We start from the raw sequence: 19,385 nt of genomic DNA, 5'->3' as shown, positions 1-19,385 counted from the left end.
TCTGCTCCAAAATTTACTAAGCTGTGTGAGTGGAGTAACAGGACAACTCTTCCAAGTGTGATTTGAGAAGTTCGACATTTCACATGAAACTTGAAAGCTACTAGGAAGAAGTAGCCTCAAACAGTTAAGTAGGAAGAGATAAGAGTGAAAAAGAAAGTATGTGTGTATGCACGATTTGTTCAGATAGAACTTTGCAAGTCAAGCAATGTGTAAGTGCTAAAACCGCAAGACAAATACTAGTCTGATATCAACTAAAGCTCATTCTGAGAAAACAGGTAACTTCACTAAAGTCTTCTATTTGTTTCCAAGGTAGAAACCAAAGTTATTTTTTGTATGAATACCTAAATTCCAGTGCAAGTCATAAGCCAGAAAAGCAGAAATTTGGGCTTAAAGTTAGGCTTCCATGCACTACACTGTGTTAAAAGAAAAAAAAAATAACAAACATGAACAATACTCCCTAGCTGACAGAAATGTATCGTTTCCTAGAACTACTACATATACACATCATTAATCAACTTCTAAACTTCCTGTTAGAATTAACAGTATTTGAGCACAAGACAGGACAACACCAATAATAAATCCAATAAGGTCTTAATAAGCCTGAACATATGCATAAGCTGAGTCAACAATTATTTTCAGTCCTATTCACGCATTAGCTAGAGAAAATATCAAGGAAGACTGAAATCCAGTTTCTGGAAGACTGTAGATTTTCACTGTCAAGTATTTTATTCCCATGTATTTTCATTTGTGTTGGTCAAAAATCTCTTCTCCGTGTCCACACTACAAAAGGCTTAAGAAAGTTACAGTTTTCCAAAACTGGAATAAGGACACACAGAGAGCAAAGTCCCTAATCAGTACTACATTCTGAATAAATTACTTATTTGGATATTGTGCTCCTTTCCACTGAAGCTAATAAATCGTCTTTTCCAAATTCCCCCCTGTGCTGGATTAAAGTTTAGACTTCTGTTTTATTACTGAGACTGAGTTCTGGTATTCAGAAGGATATCATTGAATACACAGTTTCAGATTACCAATGACCTGAGTGCAGGCAATTGGTCTACATACACAGGAGCCTGCTCTAAAGCAAAGAACATAATTTCTGAGGTTAATTTTGAAACCATGTTTTTAAGACCTATCTTTAAAGCTCCAGAAAATGGCATCTCAAAGTTTAGTATATGTGAAAAAATAAATTAACATTAATGAGACATTCTAATGTGCTTATCGAAAGAGCTTCAAAATATGTTTTAAGAAACAGGACAGATGTCGCTGTACAGCTTCTTTGCACTGAGACTTCATAAAATTTTCTTCAGCAACATCACTAAAGCAGTCGATGTACCCCACATTGCACTCCTGCTTACTCATTCCCAGTCTCACTCTGCCATCCCACTGTGCTGACAAAACTGTTCATGTTGCCATGAAAAAAATTACATGAAGAAACTGATCTGCGTGATCTCCTGGGGAAAAATAAAAAAGGTTATTTTTCAGGTGGATGAGTTCCTGGTGTGGTTTGTATACAAACAACCACGAATCCGCAATTAAAGAGGTAACAACTGACCAGGGGCTACTTACAGCTTTCTCAGTTACTCTGAGCTCTTTATCCTTTGAACATACTGTATGTACTAAGTAGTCATCACTGAGGCTTAGCATCTATATATATATCTATATATACACACACTACCTCTCATTAAATGGTTTAAATTAGTCTTTAGAATAAGTCCCACACAGCCTTTCTCAACTGAAAACAGGGGGCCCTATATGATGGAAGGTAAAGAAGGAAAACAAATAAACCATGCAAAACCCAACCCAAACAGACAAAAAACAAACACCCAAAAAACAGAGCAAAAAACCAAACCAACCAACCCAACAAAACCCCAAATCTTCCTACACTCCTCTTACTGCAGATCAGTATCTCCAGTGAATGGAAATATTAAAAAGCTTACAAGATTACACTCCAACCATACCAGAAAGTAATGCATACAGATTCAAAGAAGAGCTTCTCAAAGCTATTATACATTAGAGAGAAAAGTCAAATGAACTCTGCTCTTACAATATTTTTAAACATTTTAATAACTTTGAGTTTCAACTAGGTATTCCCAGAACGTAACACAAGATAAGCTTTACCAGTGGTTAAGAGCACGCATCACAAGTATGACAGACATGTTAGTGTTGCCATATTAACAATGCAGCATGCACAACGAAACATCAATGTAATAACTTGCAGTATCCCTTTTCTCAATTTCATACTATTTTATGAGCATATTTTCTCTTGCTAATAATGTTCACATATAGCACTCACAATACTGTGTACGAAGCATATCTTGACCACAACCTGTTATAAATTTTTTTTTTTTTTAACTTTTTAATTGCCCAGAGCACTGCATTAACAGATTGATCATTTGCAAAACAGCACTGGAATCTAACAGGGTTAGGAGTTTCTTCCAGTTATTAGAAAAAGCATCTTTGATGTTTTATTTATAAACTAAATGTTGTGCTAATCTGAATCCTGAAGGCTTCTCCTTCAGAAAAAGTGTGTGATTCGATGAAAGTGATAGAGTTCAATAAGCACTCTCTGAGGACTAAGCAGCTAACGTAATAAAGTAAAATTAAAGAGTTACATTTTCTCATTGGATTAAAATTGAGAAACTGAGTTGGTTTGTTCCTGATAGCCCACACAGAACACTCCTACAAAACAGAATTTAACTAAAAGTTAATTCCACATCTTTCCAAAATTGCAGCAGCATTTGCAAAAGTCAAGAAATAACAAATTAGTACACGTCCAAATATGAAGATGAGTTTATTATTAAAACCAATAACTGGATCAAGCAAAGTTTAATCAATTTTTTCTTATTTAGAAAAGGGATAGCGCATCTCTAACACATATGTAGCCTTGAATAAATACAAACCCTGGTAAAAAGAAAGCAGCATGCCAGATATCTCTGAAGACAGCGCCAATACTGCAAGAGGTGCTTGTACCGTAGCTCTGCACTGTTCCCTCCTGTGTGTTATCTGTGGTACTAGAGCCATCTCCTTCCCTATGTACTTCCAAATGTGCTGCTTTCCTTAATTTCCTTCATCAGAAGAGATTAAAATTGGAAGGTAGCTTTATAAGTGCAATCAACTAGTTCTATAACACATTCAGCAGTTTAAGCATGCAAAACCAAGCAAGATTTTAAAATATTTTGCTAAAGCTTTATCACATCAATTTAATAAACTCCATTCAATAAAACCAAACATAACATTTAATCATTATCATAACCCCTAAACCCAAAACGTATTCCATCTCATCATCAGAGGCTTAGATCTGCAAGAAGTCACTGCTGCAGGTTTTCCCATTTTAATGGGACAAGTCACTGTAGCAAACCATATTCATTTAAGTGCTGGAAGACTTAGGTTCCAATAGCATCTCTTTTAATGTATGTTACCCACAGAGATCATTAGTATTGCACATAAAACTAAATTTGCAGTAACATAAATACCGTTACTCCACCACTACTCAGATATAAACTGTTTTGAGGCAAAATGTCAGATTCAACGCATTAAAATTAAAACAATGCATAATTAGTCAATGCATAAAAGCTGAAGAGCACCGATTAAGTACTCATTTTAAACTTTTAGATAAAAACTGAGCACCAATTTCTCTTCTCTTGTAGAGTAGAGACTGTAAGCCCCTAAATTTTTTCATGCACATTGTTTAGAATAGTTTAACAATCCTAAACGATAAGTACTTTAACATGGACTATACCTTCTTCTTTTACCCCCTGTGCTGGGAGGTGGCTTAGGAGTTCGTGTTGAAACAATCTGACAATGCACAGTTCCAAGTAGCAACATGAGCCATATTGGCCCAATTACTTCAGTCAGAGGTATATTATGTGGGCTTTGGGCTGTATAGAATAACACTACAGCAGCAACTGGAAAAGAAGGGAAATGAAGTTGAGTTCAGTATCTGAAATGTCTGAAATGGCCAGCTCATCATACGGCTTTTGTTAGAAACAGTCAGATGTAGTCCTTTACCTGCATTTTAAACCAACCCATGTAATTCTGAGAGGAAGGAATTATAATTGCAATGAAACAGGTTACAATAAGATTTAAACAGTTGCCTACTGTCTTAATATCCATCTCTTCTTTTACATTTGTGTTATTACATCTATTGCTCAAAAAAAAGGTGGTAGGATTAAGAGGGGGGAAAGTATTTGGAAAGCTCTGTCATGAAACAACTTTAAATTAAGGTGAAATTTCTGTAAGAGACAAAACCAAAAAGCATATGTCACTCTTAAAGCAGCCCAAATAAATCTAATTCTGTATCACCCACAATGATGCAGCACAACCTAACAAGTTTGGTGGGTGCAGGAGCCATCAAACCGGGAGCAGGGTGTCCAGACAAGTCAAAGTCTCTCCGTCCTTGGAAATACTCCAACCCAGACTGGACACAGCCCTGAGCACCCTGTGCCAGCTGACCCTGCTTTGATCTCCAGAGGTCTTTGCCAACCTCAACTAACCTGCTGCTCTGGGGAACCAGACATCAATTTCAACACTGCAAGCACCAAGAGACTAGAAACTCGTTGTACTCTCTAGCATAAAGCATTTTCTCCATATTCCAGTCAAAAGACAAAATTGCCCACATAGATAGACAGACGTGTAAATGCAACCCTGAATACATTTCATATCTGCTTGTATGTACATTTTCTTGAAATACTAAGATCAAAGGCAAACCATGTAAACTATGAGGCAGTCCAGCTGAAGTGACCAGGACTTCAACTTGCACTTGCAGTTGGAAAAGGAGCAGCTTCCAATTCCATAGTGAACTGTTAATCTGGTAACCCTATAACCATCTTTTCATATATAGCCAACACACGCACACAGCAATCCTTGCTCCTGTACCCAGAGCCCAACCACTTCTACAGCTCAGAAATGTCTTTACAGGCTTCAGGTCAGTCTGGATACATTCAACAGGCATGGGGTAAACAGACAAGGCAATCTCTCTCTTTTCTCTGCTATTGTATGTTCTTGATGAGCTGTCTCCGTGGCTTCAAGTGCTGTGTTTCGTAACTCAGCTGAGAGAAGCTGCCAAGGAAAAAAAACAGAAACTCCAAGAAACAAGTCAGAAACAGAATAGAGGAATAATTCTCTGCTCCTAACACCCACATATCCCATGAGAACTTGGGTTTACCCTTGTACCACTAAAGAAGCGAAAGTCCCATACCTTAGACCTAATACTAGCACAAGAAATATACCATACAAGTTCAACAGCTTTCACCACTTCTCTGCTAAAATTAACTGAAAAAAAATCCAACCACATGTAAATCTGTGTGCCATATTCAAACACCTAAAATATACCACATGAAGCCACACCTAACACAGCAGATATCTGGTTGCGATGTTTTCCACTAAAAAGAGATTAGATGTGTTTATCATGAAATAATCTTTAGCAAGGTAACCAGTAATAGAAACATAATGAACGTACAAAACAATGGAATTATTTTTTATTGTGGTAAACTAATTTCCCATTGGTCTTTCTTCCTAAATTAAAGCACAACAGTATTACATAGAACACATAGGGGATCTTCTATTACTATGCGTGGACGAAGTTTTTGCTGCCTGAGATCTCAGAAGGACAGTATGCATCAATCAGAAATCCAACTTACTACAAAATAAATTTTAAAAAGTACAGACAGTAAAAGGTACAGATAATATTCCCTTTTTCTAAATGAGCTTATCTGAGTTTCTCACACATATAATAGGCTTCAGAAGACATAAAGTAGCCAATTGTGACTTGTAGCATACAATTTGGATAAGCATATACTTCTGAGTACATGGAGCTCCACGGATCCACGTGAAATCATTTGCAGGAATAGGCCTCCACAAAATAATTCCAAACTTCACTACAAGATCTCTTCCGCTACTTAAAAAGAAGACTTTAGCAAAGTAGAGTGATCTAGAAGAAATCACCTTCCTCCGGAAGACACAAATCTGTAGATTGCAGATTCCCACCATGAAGTTTCACACAAATTTAAGAAAATGTTACCAATCTTTTCAGTAGGATTTGGGGCGGGGGGGGGGGCGGGGCGGAATCCAATAAATTCTTTCTGCACAGTGTATCAATATACTGTAGTTCAGGTTATCCTAGAATTGCTCCTACCAACAGCTTGGTCACGGAACAGAATTTCTCACACCACTTTTAATTAGTTCTGTACTTATTTATAGCATTTGGACTGGTAATTTGCTAAATTACGACAGTTTATTTTGTGAAATGGACACGAAATTATTTCACACAGAGCAAAAAGCTGCATCAAATAAAATAACTGTACATTTTGAAGACCAGCATGCATTTATTTTTAGAGCATTTAAAGCTTTGAAATATCTGTATTATCAAGTTTAAAAATGCATACATATGTATATATATATATATCACAATAAACAATCATTATATAGCTATTAAAGTTTCTTGTTTCATACTTAAGAAATACATCATAGAGATACATACTATAACTTAACAATTTTCCTACTAGAATATAGAAACATTTTTTAAGTAAAAATGAGGTAATGCTATAAACTAAATGGATAAGGAGTCAGAAGACAAAGGTGTTACTTCTGCCTCAATTCATCAGCCTGTTCCGTGACCTTGGACAAGAAAACATTTCTCTGTAGTTCTCTTATCACACATTTTGCTAATCATACTTTATACTAAAAGAAACCAATGCAAATAAAATCTGGAGTTCAAATCCACAGCCAAGGAAATAATTCTTTTCTGTTGACTTACATAAACCCTAGCAAGTATTCTTTTAAAGGAGAGACTTGTTGAGGGTTCTTTTAAATAGTTTCCAGTCAAAAATTTTGTCAATTTAATTTCACTTACAGGTACATTACAAGTCTTTCAATTGATTCAAAAAAAGCATCAAAAACTCTGCAGTTAATTCAGCACAATTTAAATGGCAAGTGTTTCAAATATAGAATACTACTAATTTTTTCCACTATTTGTTAATTCACAACCTCAGAAATATCAAAAATATTTTGTCGCATTTCAGACTATATGGATTAGGGAAATGATGCCGTCCAACCATAACTTTAGTAAATCATAGACCCCAAGAAATCCGAAGTGGGGTGGGGGGGGGAGTAATTACAGAGCTATCTTGTAACTAAATGTCCAAAAAGCCTGCTTGCATTCAGAATCTGCACTGTCTTACTATTTTGCTGCTTTTAGAATCTCATGAAGGCTCTGTGAAAAAAGTATTTTTGAAAATAAATTTAAGAATAGGAACACAAAACAATACCATAATTGTGTTTCTTAGATTAAGCCACCTATGACGTGCTAACAAATGAACTATAACTTACGTATTTTACTACCTATATTACTATAAATTAGATTAAAATTATTAACACTACAGGACCACTTACCACAGTACACATAAATGCTAACATACAGAACAATACTACTTAAGCACCTATCTCAGAAACGGGGATAAGGAAATTTTATAGGAGATCACACAAATATTTGACAATATTTCCAGTTTTGGGGCACTGGCACTATGAAATTCATTTTATAGCTGCTAACATCATCACACAAGAGACACTGTCATCTTTTCTTTTAATTCGGTTTCTTGCTTAAAATACCATTTTCAAATGATACACTGATTCGCAACTGCAAGGACAGATGGCTAAATTTAAAAAGTAATAGTGTATTTTAATTGGATTTCAGTGGGAAACTTATCAGTCATTTAGCTTCTCAGGGTACTTAAATTGCTCCCAACTTCCATTAACCTTCTGTTCCATTTCTGTTGTACACGCATCTGATATGCTTATTCTTTCGGTGACTTTAACGCTGTTAGATACTGACTCACTACATTACATTCTTTCCTTTCTAATTTTCCTCTTATATAGTACAAATAATTAAGAGAAGCACAAAGTCAGACTACTAGAACTCAAGATTCAGCATCCTGAAAGCTGTGAATTGCCTTCTGTTTGTTAACAGTTGTTCAAAAGTCCTTCTATAATCTAGGAAATATAAAATTAAGATGCATAGTCTCCCCACTGCAATAGAAAAAAGAGCAGAAGCCCATAGAGCAATAAGTCCCCCATCTGCCAGTCATTCAGGAGCATGGCTGAGGTCTGACTAAAGTATAAGCTAGATGTTCACTGCCTCTGATGTGACAAAACAACAAACGTAAGGACAACGGAAAACTGGTCAAACAGATCATCCAACCAGGCCTCACAAGCTGCACGCACCTTGGCAGGTTTCACTGTGCTTTCTTCTTGATCAGAGCTCTTGATCTGCACAACTACCAGAAAGATTAAAAGCCCAAGACAAAATACACGCCCTGAGCCAAAGGTTTCTTGGATATTGAATTAAATTAGATAGCCTTGAAAACCTACATTATACACAGAGATCAGAAGCTAACGTGTGCTAAATGCTGAGGAAAGCCTGTGAGGAAATCCTCAAATTTTCAGTATGCCCCCTCTACATACGTGAAAGGAATGTCAGCCAAAAGACACATGCTTGGGACTGTGTCATTCCAATGCTGGAATTTATCTTAACAGCATAAAGTGAACCAACTAACAGAGCAGCTTCTATGTGGTTAAAATAAGACATTCAGTTGAAGCTGTGCCTGTAATCCAACTCTACCTTGAAGAAGGTAAAGAACAAGCAGCCAGAAGAAGATGAGCCTCGATGTCACTTGTAGCCACCACCTGTAGAAGAACGGAAAGAAAACAACTCTCACGATTCCTTTGCGGGTCAGAGATGTCCAAGGACTTTCAGGCTTTGCTTTAGCAAAAGCAGATCCTTTAAAAAAAAAAAAAAAAGAAATTTCAATATATTTCATCGTTAGGGCTCACAATAACCTTACTTGTTCAATAGCAGAATAGTTGAGACAGTCATTTAAAATAGTAATTGTTAAACATAATTATTTGAATAAGCCTTGTACTTCCATTGTTTGACTATCTCCTCAATCCAAAATTTGTGAAAATTGTTAGTGGTCTGTTGATTGCCATTATCAGGAACTTCTACAAATACCTAGATTTTGGAACATGTGAATAACAAAACATTGCCAATTCTGATTATTTAAATATAAATTATTAGGAATTATTCTGTGTCACTGAGGTATCAGAAACTTGCTATGAAGGAACAGGAAGTCAGATGAGAACTCCACACGCCTGTGCGGGCACAGCAGAGCCCTTTCCTGACACAGCAAAGGGATCTAAAACAACATCTGTAAATTGCTCCAGCCGTGTCATTCAGGAAAATGAAATGAGGTTGAGAAGTATAGAGTAAGTGTCTGTCCAACTGAGGACTGGCCCCAGGAGCAGGGAAGCCACCTAAAGCATAGTTTATCTTTGTTTCTCCTACAGCATTTTGCACTTCACTCATTCAGATGTCCTTTCTCTCTCGTATCCTTCCATTTCTTTTTCTTCCTGTACATTCCCACTTTTTTGGCAGGTAGAAAACTGTGCAATATTTACTTAATTGGGGAGTGACTCAAGTCATGCCAAGGTCACTGCTTCGAAAGGGCAACTACTATGTGCTGCTTTGCCATCTCCACCTTTTTTACAAGCTGAACTGGCATTAGTGAGCTCTCTGCTGGCACAGGTAAAACACTGCCCATACTGGAACTACTTCAGCGCCAACTTAGACATCCACGCAGAGAAGTAATTTAAATGCTCTTCATGTATACCACTATACTGAAGTGGTCTACTACTGTCCCTTAATTCCTACAAACATTTAGTTTTCAGTTCTGCTTCTTGAAACTTCAAACGTTATTTGATTTTATTTCTTTCTCTCACATTCCTATTTTTAACAAGTTATATTGTTAGGTGATGTGACAAAAGCTCATCTGCACGCTCACAGAAGAGCTCAGAGGCAATGGCAGAAGGGGGAGCCCAAATAATACCCTGCCAGGGTTCTTCTAGACTCAATAGCCCTTCGAAGGCCCATCTCCACAAGGCCAGAGCAGGACACACAAGGGCAGGCTGGAATCCAAATCAAGGAAGGACCTTGACCTTGAGCAGGCCTTTCCCAGGTATCTCAGCAGAGCCATCAGCCCTGCTACCCTGATTGAAGCCATCACCACGAGCCATTGGAGCAGCTCCCCAGATCACCTTTCAGATGAAAGGGGGTTGGAGATTGCTGTCCAAGGATGTGGAACTCATGAGATGCAAAGGAAAAGGAGCTCAGATTGCACAGGACTTGCTATGGGATGCTTAAAGAAGGAACCAAGACTGGGAGGAAGCAGGTGTTTAGGTGATTTGCGAAGGAACAAGTATGGCACAATTGAGGAGTCAGGGGATAAAAAAGGCCAGTTGCACGTTAACAGCTGCTGGTCAGTACGTTGCTTGTCTGGCTGTGCCATGTGCCTGATCATAGAATCATGGCAATTGGAAGAGATCCTCAGGATCATCGAGTTCAACCATAACCTAACCTAATTCTAGCACTAAACCATCAGTGCGGTCTGTCCTGCCTTCTAACCAAATTCCTTTAATTCTCTCCTGGGTGAGGTGGGGTCTATTCCCCGTACACACCTGCACAGGGGGGCTGAGTGTCAGCTCTGGGAGCCAGACCCCAGAGCACAAGTTGGGGCTGTGTGTCCATGGTGCCAGCAGCCCCAGCGAGCCTGCAAATGCCAGCAAAGTCAAAGCCAGACCAGCTGGTGACAGGGGGGGTGGGCTGGGAACAAGGGATGCGTGGGTCTCTGGGGCAGGCTCTGGGTGTGAGGGTGCCTGGGTATCTCTAGGGCGAGAGGACAGTGGGGTGCTTCGGTTAATTTGGGATCTGAGTTCAAAGAGCACTGCCTGGAATGGAATCAGGAGGCCATGCAGGCTGCTGGGCTCATGGAAAATAAAAAGCTAAATAGTATTTTTCCTAGCCTTCACGAGGCACGAGGGAAATCAAATAAAGATAAAATAAACTAGAAATAAATGAAGACTTTCTGAAAAGTCTCTTATCGTTTGACCTTCTGTTGCTGTTTTGTTATTTAAAACAGGCAATAAATATTCCAGGCCTATGCAATTTTCACTCTCCAGAAATTTCAACATGACCTTTCCTCTAAATGTCAGGATATTTGGAAGAAGTCCAAACACATGGAAATAGGAGATTTCTGAACTAATAACTCTAAAACTTTAATTCGTCACAATCACATATTTCTTTTTTTTTTTCTAAATCTATACAACAAAATTGAAATCAAGTTTTTAAGGCTTCAGTGTAATCTAGAGGTCATCTCTTAACAACATTTCTTACCCATTTTCTTTAGTTAGGAATTACGTAGCATTGTTTGTTTGTTTTTTTAATACTTACTAATAGACTTGTTACAAGACACAGGATAACAGTTATCTTTATACTGAGAAATACAGCTTCTTCTAACTCAGGACCTACCTCTTACGAGATCAACATCTATGAGGTCTGGTTTCACATGTCCTGTTTTCTTTGGTTTGTTTCTCAAACCCTGCAATACGTAAATGCTATCAAAATGTATTCAAGCAAATGACAGACATTACAAAGTAAAAAATATTGATGTGGTCAGTAATTGTATTTAACCTATTCTGTTGTTGAATATTCAGACAAATATGTCAAGTTCATAGATTTAAAGTACTATGAAATCAACATTCCAAGGAACAAGGCACAATAAATGCTTTTTACACACTTTACAATCTAAACAAAACCCAACCAATTACTGACCCATTAGGTAATTTTTCAAACATAGTTAACACTGAGCACTCATCTCCCATGGCTTGGGATTATGCAGACAACATATGCACACACTTGCAAAGATTAGTAATACATTTACATTTTCAGAACTTTTGCAACAAATTACTCTCCTGAATCTCTTTTCTCCTTAGATGTCTAATTAAACTCACAAAATGGTAACATTGCAACTCCTTAATTCCAAACTTAGACAGCAAATCATGTTGTAATGCAAGAGCCACTAACCAGCAAGTTCCACTGTCAGAAATCCAAATTATAGAAAAGTATTGACGTTTTCTTAATAGTAAATATAGAGTAGTTAATTAAAAAGAGGGAAAAAAGCCCAGATAACAGAAAAAGGCAGGATAAAAAGCAAGCTTATTTGTCTTTTAGAAATACTATCTTTCTTCACTGAAAAGCCAAACAACCTGCAAACCTTTCACTGTTGTTTTTAATGCTAAAATGTGATACCATACTCTCAAGCCTCTGAGACAGCTGTGAGTTTATTCTGATCCCTTTAGATCAGGCTCTTGGTCACACCAGCCAATAATGATTCCACAGAGTACAATTCGTACAGTGAAAAATACAACATTTGAAAAAAACAGTTTGGGTACAAATGGAATTATGATGGAAGTGATTTAACTGTTTTCATTCAAAAGCAGTTAAATTCACTGGTGAACTGTAGATTTCCACCATGGTCATATTTCATCCATATGTAAAAACATGTATTACTTGAATGTAAACATTAAATTCAGGTAAAAGTATAAAAATGAAATTATTCTCAATGACAGAAATATCAGTGAAATCCGGTCATGTTAATCCTCATAGGAATGATATCAAGTAAATTGTTCATATAGGTAGAGTGAAGCTCATAATATTTCTCACATCTAAATGCAGTCGGATTTATTTTTCATGCTGAAATAAAACAAAACAACAAAACCATGACACCAAACTGTTCACAATGAACTACATTATATAGTCATCACTTGAGGTGTCATTTAGAAAAATGAGAGATTGCTTTAAATTAAACAAAATTAATAAATAGAACTGAAACAAGGAGAGGACAAAATGTGCTCTGAGGGTGACGAATGGAGAAAAACAGTTGTACTGTAGACTTAAGCACTGCACAGAGCTTAACGTGCAAGATTTTTTACAGAACAGCAGTCTTAAAGCTGCAGTAATTTTATGTGGAATGAGAAAACGAGCCCATAATTAGAACTGGAAATTATTATAATTGTAGAACCAGCTACAGATTCTTGTGAAATCTTGCATAAGTGAGCTACTCCATTTCATAAAAAGATCTAAAGCTTAAAAATAAAATAGTGAATGATACAATAATTTTCAAATGTATTACTGCTTACGGGCCTCAAGATTTTTCCTGAAAGTCAAAATAAAGAGGTATGTGTATCTTAGAAAAAATAACCCCCTGGAAACACATGCACAATCCTAGGAAAAATTTACCACTGTGGCTAAAATTATGTTTTCAATTGAAAGAAAGAATTCTGCAACGGTATGACTTGAAGCATCTTTCATAGGAAAAGCAGTGGTGACACAATCTTTAAAAATTCCATTGGTCAAATCCCAAACACTTTCAGTGTCCATGAAAATGTACAGATGCCTGTAATATATGTAGAAAACAGCAGTGTTTCAAACTAGGGTTAATTTAAAAAAATCATACTGTTTCATACTGTTGAGGTCCATCCGGTTAGTTCATACAATTTCTATTCTGCACTGAACACATTTCAGCTGACTCATAGCAAAAAAAAGTTAAATAAAAATGCGTAAAAATAGTTGCTATTATTGTAAAAATTCTTTTGCAGACCTTTTAACATTAATCTTAATAGATTCTATTATAGTTCTAACTAAACTATAAATTTGTACTATCATAAACATATTTTCTACTAAAAAATAATATTTTTTTAGTGAAGTTCATTTATAACAGTACTATAGCAGCTTGGAGATTAAAGTGCTAACATGCAATGCCTGAATCTAGTAGTCTGGTTCATTACTCTAAATTTGCAGCACAAACTCATATAGCTAGCATCATTAATTTGTTAGTTATTGGACTACTGAGCTAAACGAGATGCATTTTTAATAAGCACAAGGCATTATTTGCAATACGTTGTTTAAATAATTTTAATTATTATTTTAATAAGCTGCCTGGCACAGCTGGTTGGGTCTGGTAGCCGCGGGCAGGACAAGTCGCTGCCGGGGGGTGCGCTATGGGGGGCACCCTGTATCATCAGCCGGCCCGGGACCAGCAGCACCGCCAAGATCCAGGCACAGGGTTTAGAAGCGCTTCTCTCCCACTTAGAAGTTAATTTGTAGATTTTTGTACAGAAATCAAGTAACTCTGTAGTTCAGGTCAGTAAGTTTCCATATCGTGCCAACAAGTCCCTCAGCACATTTTGTTTAATTATTTAAGTGCTAGGGAGGAAAGAAAAACAAACAAACAACCACGCACAAGGAAACGGAAGCCATGTACACTTTGCTGATGTTAAGAATTAGCAACGCCTTGAAACTCATGCAGTAATAGCATATTTCTTGTGTGCAATATTTGAAGAAAAAAGGTTAATTGCAAGGAAATGTTGATTAAATTAACATAACTGAGTATAGTACGATATAATATACAATCCATAAAACTCTTACATATAGGATTGATTTCTTTTTCTCCAAAACAATTTAGCAATGTGGCAGACATTGATGGCACTGTTAGTTAAACCAAAATGCAAAGAATGCTGTTAAACTGCTTGTTCGGGGAAACAAAGCCTGAAGTACTTACCAGTCTAATAAACTGTACAAAACAATGACAGCATCATAAAGGAGGAAAAGTAAACTGCAGGTATAAGGTAACTAACTGAAAGTAAAGAGAGCTCAGATAACTGACATTAGAATTCATCACAAAGAAAAGTGAAAGACAGAGGTATTACAACAACTAAGCCCTGGCTTAAGATAACAGAAAAGAAAAAAAAGTACCGAGATACAGAAAGGTGCAGCACTTTAAAAGCTGCAAAGTTATTAATTATGTAAAATAAATAGAGCATAATATGCCGGTTACATTTGGTTACACTCCAGAAGCCTGGTTTTACTTTACCAGTATTAAATACCACCTCATACACTGTAAATTACATCAGCGTACACAATGACGGACACCACTGCTCACAACCGGGAAAAAAAAAAAAGTTGAAATGCTATATTATTACCTTTATTTCTCTTTGCTCTACTGATTTTTCCCATATTTGTTGATCATATGCTCCAATCTAAAAAGAAAACACACACACACACACAAATCTACGTTAAGTCTTAAAACACTTTGACCAAACAAAACAAACCAATCTTCAACAAGACAAGCATGAAGACAGCAGGTTGTTTCCTTGGGGAGGCTTATTTACAAAGAAATCTTTATCTTCTCAATTCCGTCTGGGCAGGAGTGGGTGCAGCTGAGCTGTGAGTGGTGTCAGAGTGAGCGGGCAGCGGGCAGACACCTCAGCCCATGGCACGGCCAGGGCAGCTCAGAAGATGGGGAAGCCCAGGCTGGGATTCCAGTCTGTGTACTCACACAGAACGACCCACAGCAGCAACGCTGACAGGCTGTTAGTTAACTTCAGAGAAAACACCACGCACATCTCGTTGAACCCACACCTTAATTCATTATTTTTAAACCATCTCTGTATTTCTGATTCCATTCCACCCACTTTTCCAGTTACGTTGTCTTTAGCTTTATCTCTTAAGATTGCACAGCAACAAAATACATGGTCAGGCTTGTAAGCAACCAGATTACAGGCCAGGGAAAACACAAAGAATATTGGGAAACGGCACTTTTCCCACTGAAGCTCTGATGAAATAATGTTTCTAGTAGACCTACTCCAAAACTTGCCCACTCTCATTAAGCTGCTGGTCTACTTATTCACGAAACTCCTTTAAATATCCTACCTTTGTCTAAATGCTGACAAGTATTTGATTAAAAAAATGCATTAAAAATGAATTGCTTTCTCCTAGGCTCTAACTTCACCACAGCAGTGTAGAAAACTTTGTGTATTTATAAGAGCAAAACCATAGAAAGACTAAGGGTTGATTCTGCAAGCACTTACAATCCTAGCACTGAGACCAGTTTTGGGGAGTTCTGACATTTTAAATAACCATCAATACAGGTAGCTAAAGTTAATTTAAGATATTACTGTGTGTTCGTTTATAAAAGAATGCCACTCCATGACTGTCAAATATTTTGAAGAAAGGCATCATTACACTTCAGGAAATTCACATATAAGATAAAGTGACAAGAACAAGCCACTATATGAGACAATATTTCCAAGGTTTTGAAGGAGGTATCAAATTTCAGATGGCTTTGAACTCTGCACAAATGCTGTTCCCAGATGATATTCGGTAATCATCTCTTTTATTATGTTGATTTTAAAGCTTTTCCATCCCAGCAGTTTTACCTAGACGTACACACACCTGCGCTCACACACTGACGGGTATCTGGAGTTTGATTCAGATCGCGCACTCTGAGCAGGTAAGTGCAAGATTGCTTTTAGGTCACGAGGGAGAGACAGACGCGTGTTCCAAGATTAAAAGTCCTTTAGTGGCTGTGCAGAGAGCGCTGACACAAGCAGCTTATTCCAAACACCTGACAGACAGGAAAGAGGAACCCCCATCAATTCAACCTTCCTGCAGGGCCATGAGTTCCCTTTCCACTTCACAAACTGAAACAGACATCAAAGGCCCAAGCACAAGCACATACAACTCAAACCAGAACACTGCTTTGATTTGCCTTTTACTATTACAGTGGGAAATAAAAGATGTCACATATTTTTCAAAAATTAATTAAAAAAAAAAAATAAGAGGTTATTCTTGGTTAAAAAGGATCTTTTAACCAAGGATCCAACATAAATAAAAAGAGACATGAACAAAAAGCCCCAGAGGCATCCTCTGTGCCTCTAAACCTGACCCAGCAGGTAGGGATGGGGTGGGGGGAGAAAAAAGAAAAAAATCTCATTTATAGCAGTAAAGTCCAAAGCATATCTAAAATTGAAAGTGAGAACAGTGAACCAAATTACCCATTCTCAAATTCAAATAATATTTCCAATTCACAAGAGCTAAGCACCCAAACAATTTTTATTTTGCTACCTCAAAACTCTGGAAAAAAAAAAAATCTACTGGTTTTTTGGTAATAATAATATATACTTTGCACCTCTCACTTGGAAAAACAAAATGTAGACTGTGGAAAATAATTAGGGAGTTGGGCACTGTACTGGGCAGAATTAAGTACTTGCTATGATTAAAGTAATTAAACCAAAGGAAGTTTAAGAACTAACTCCACCTGGATAACAGCCAGCAATTAAAAAGTCAGTATCTTGAATAACCACTCCACCCAGGCATTTCTATCTAATTGTTCTGGCTTTTTCTCTAAATACAGTTTAAATGAAATTTCAGGTCTTCCTGTTTTTCATAAAATTTACTGATAAGAGCCCCAAGTGAAGTTTTTGTGCTGCATAATATTGTGCCCTCCCCACCTCACTTCCAAAAAAGATTTCTTTCTACAGAGACAGAAAAGGGGATGCAAGTCTGTCTCCTTCTTGACTATGCAAGAAAGAAATGCGGAAGCCCTTGTGCCAATAAAGCTGTGAAAGCAAACTGTATTCCTAATTCCATTCATAGCTGAGACTGGTTTAAAGTTGAAAGAGTCTTTAGACGGGCATTCTTCTTCCAGACGAATAGCGGACCTCTTGTTAAAGGAATTCTGGGAAACAGATCCCAGAAGATATCCGAGGCAAGGAAGTTAACTGATTTAAAATTTGACTTCGTTATATTTTCCTACAAACATTTCTTCTCCCTCAAGGCTAGGTAGAAGCTTCTGTCTCCACAGAAGACAAGTAGTGATTTTGCCACTCACATTTTTCTCTCAACATTGCTCCATAAAGCAAATCTTCCAGCAGGAGGTAAAATGAGAGAGCCAAAACAACTTTAAGGGAGATGGTCTTTTACAACTGTTTTATTGGCCAAGTGGATCTGGCCAGTCACCTCTGATCAACTTTAATTATTAAAATCTGAGCACAAGGCTATTAAGTACAAGCATGTTGCTGCAAACTAAAAAGAGTTAAAGGAATAATTACCGACAGTAATAATCATTACAATCTCTCACAGTTTGTAAATTTTTTAACCTACCAAATTTCACCTCTTTGTATTTTAAGAAAGTTTAAGGAGCACTTTAGGTAGCAGGTGTACATGCTCAGCCCATCAAATTTAGACCCAATTTCCCTCCTGAATCCCTCTATACTTCCCTTGCACATGTACCAAAAGGAAACACATGTAGACAGAGACATGGTTATGCAATAGCGTACTGGCACACTGCATTTCCCACAGTAAACAAAAATAGGTAAAACTACTTTTACTGAAACAACACAAAAAAACCCAGAGGCATTAATTTTTTTTTTTTTCCTTCTCTACCTTATGTCAGGAAAAAAACATTTACAGTTTGTGAAACATATCTTGCAGATTTCATTGAAAAGTGTTTTTCATCAACAAGCTAAATTACAACACAGAATGATAACCAGAGATGCTGGACACCTGTATGAATACAAGAATGTACTTCCTAAATGAATTCAAGAATGTAAGTTAATACTACCAAACCTTCTCAGCTTTAAATTATTGAGAGCAGCAGTCAATTCCACCTTCAAAGAGTTTTGATTTACAAGTATTTGCATCTAAATTATGTTTCATGTTAAATCTAAATATTAAGTTGTCAAGCGTTTGCACGTAGGCTCTAGCTCTTGGCTATTCATGCAATGCTTTAAAATTGTACATACCCGCAGGACACTAAAAAGAAGTCTAGCATCTAGCAATGCCAAAGAAATTAAGCTTTAAAGGCAAATAAAATGAAGGAATAAATTTCCAGAGATAAGACCATTCATGTTTTAAATATAGATAAACCTTGATCAAAACAAGCTTTCCCTCAATGTACAACTATCCCCAGGGCTCCCCCGCAGGTGCTCAAGCTCCCTGTGCCTGAATCGTTGGGCCAATGTGAAGGTTCCCATCAACTCAAGCAGCTCCTGAAGCCACCAACTCTACCTGGAGTCTCACCCATTGTTGCTACAGGTCCTGCAGTATCCTTCAGAGAAAATTTAGAGTACAAGGTACAAGGGTCCAAAAATGTCCAAATTTTAAGTATACAACAAGAAGTAATGCTTTTAAAATCTGTTCAGGTTTTAGAGGAAGACTGTTTGTATAATAGCTTGTCACTGGTATTTTCAATCCATTGGTCCAGTCTAAACCTGGCAACAGACTTTTTTAGCAAACTATACAACACATTATCCCAATTTTAATCCGATTTATCACATAAATGTCTTCTAATTTAATTTGTAAAATATCTAATCAAAGACAATCTGAAATTTGAATTCTACAGCATTTATTTGTTAAGATTTGGCATGAAAAAACAACTCTCTTGATCTTTTTCAAATTATTTGTTAATTCAAGTGAGATACTTAGCCTATCCTATCATTTTTAAGTGTAACTTTCATCACCAAGCATCAACAGCAACACAACCCTGTTGTAGAAAACCTGTCAGTAATATGTTACAGATACAAAAAATCATGGTATAACATACCTGTAGCAGAACTAGATAAATTACCAGATGTTATTTTATACACATTCAGTGTAAATCGTGCATCCCAGGTTTCCTCAACGCCAAGATTCTATCCAGTCTATCCAAACCAGT

At 37.0% G+C, this 19,385-nt stretch overlaps 1 protein-coding gene across 2 annotated transcripts in view; it reads right to left on the bottom strand.

The window, feature by feature from the left end:
- The window catches only part of PHTF2 (putative homeodomain transcription factor 2), a 68,004-nt gene that overhangs the window by 26,151 nt on the left and 22,468 nt on the right, over positions 1-19,385 (bottom strand). For both annotated transcript variants that reach the window (XM_065844714.2, XM_071803460.1), the window contains exons 3-7: positions 14,872-14,928; positions 11,360-11,429; positions 8,618-8,776; positions 3,743-3,908; positions 2,904-3,068 (exon numbers count right to left, since the gene is read on the bottom strand). In XM_065844714.2, the coding sequence (XP_065700786.2) occupies positions 2,904-3,068; positions 3,743-3,908; positions 8,618-8,776; positions 11,360-11,429; positions 14,872-14,928 (617 nt within the window). The remainder of the gene's footprint in view (positions 1-2,903; positions 3,069-3,742; positions 3,909-8,617; positions 8,777-11,359; positions 11,430-14,871; positions 14,929-19,385) is intronic.

The sequence above is a fragment of the Patagioenas fasciata genome, chromosome 1 (assembly GCF_037038585.1).
Source record: "Patagioenas fasciata isolate bPatFas1 chromosome 1, bPatFas1.hap1, whole genome shotgun sequence".
In the NCBI taxonomy this organism is placed as follows: domain Eukaryota; kingdom Metazoa; phylum Chordata; class Aves; order Columbiformes; family Columbidae; genus Patagioenas; species Patagioenas fasciata.
Note: the sequence above shows the minus strand (reverse complement) of the source record. Positions and strands in the feature narration are given on the sequence as shown.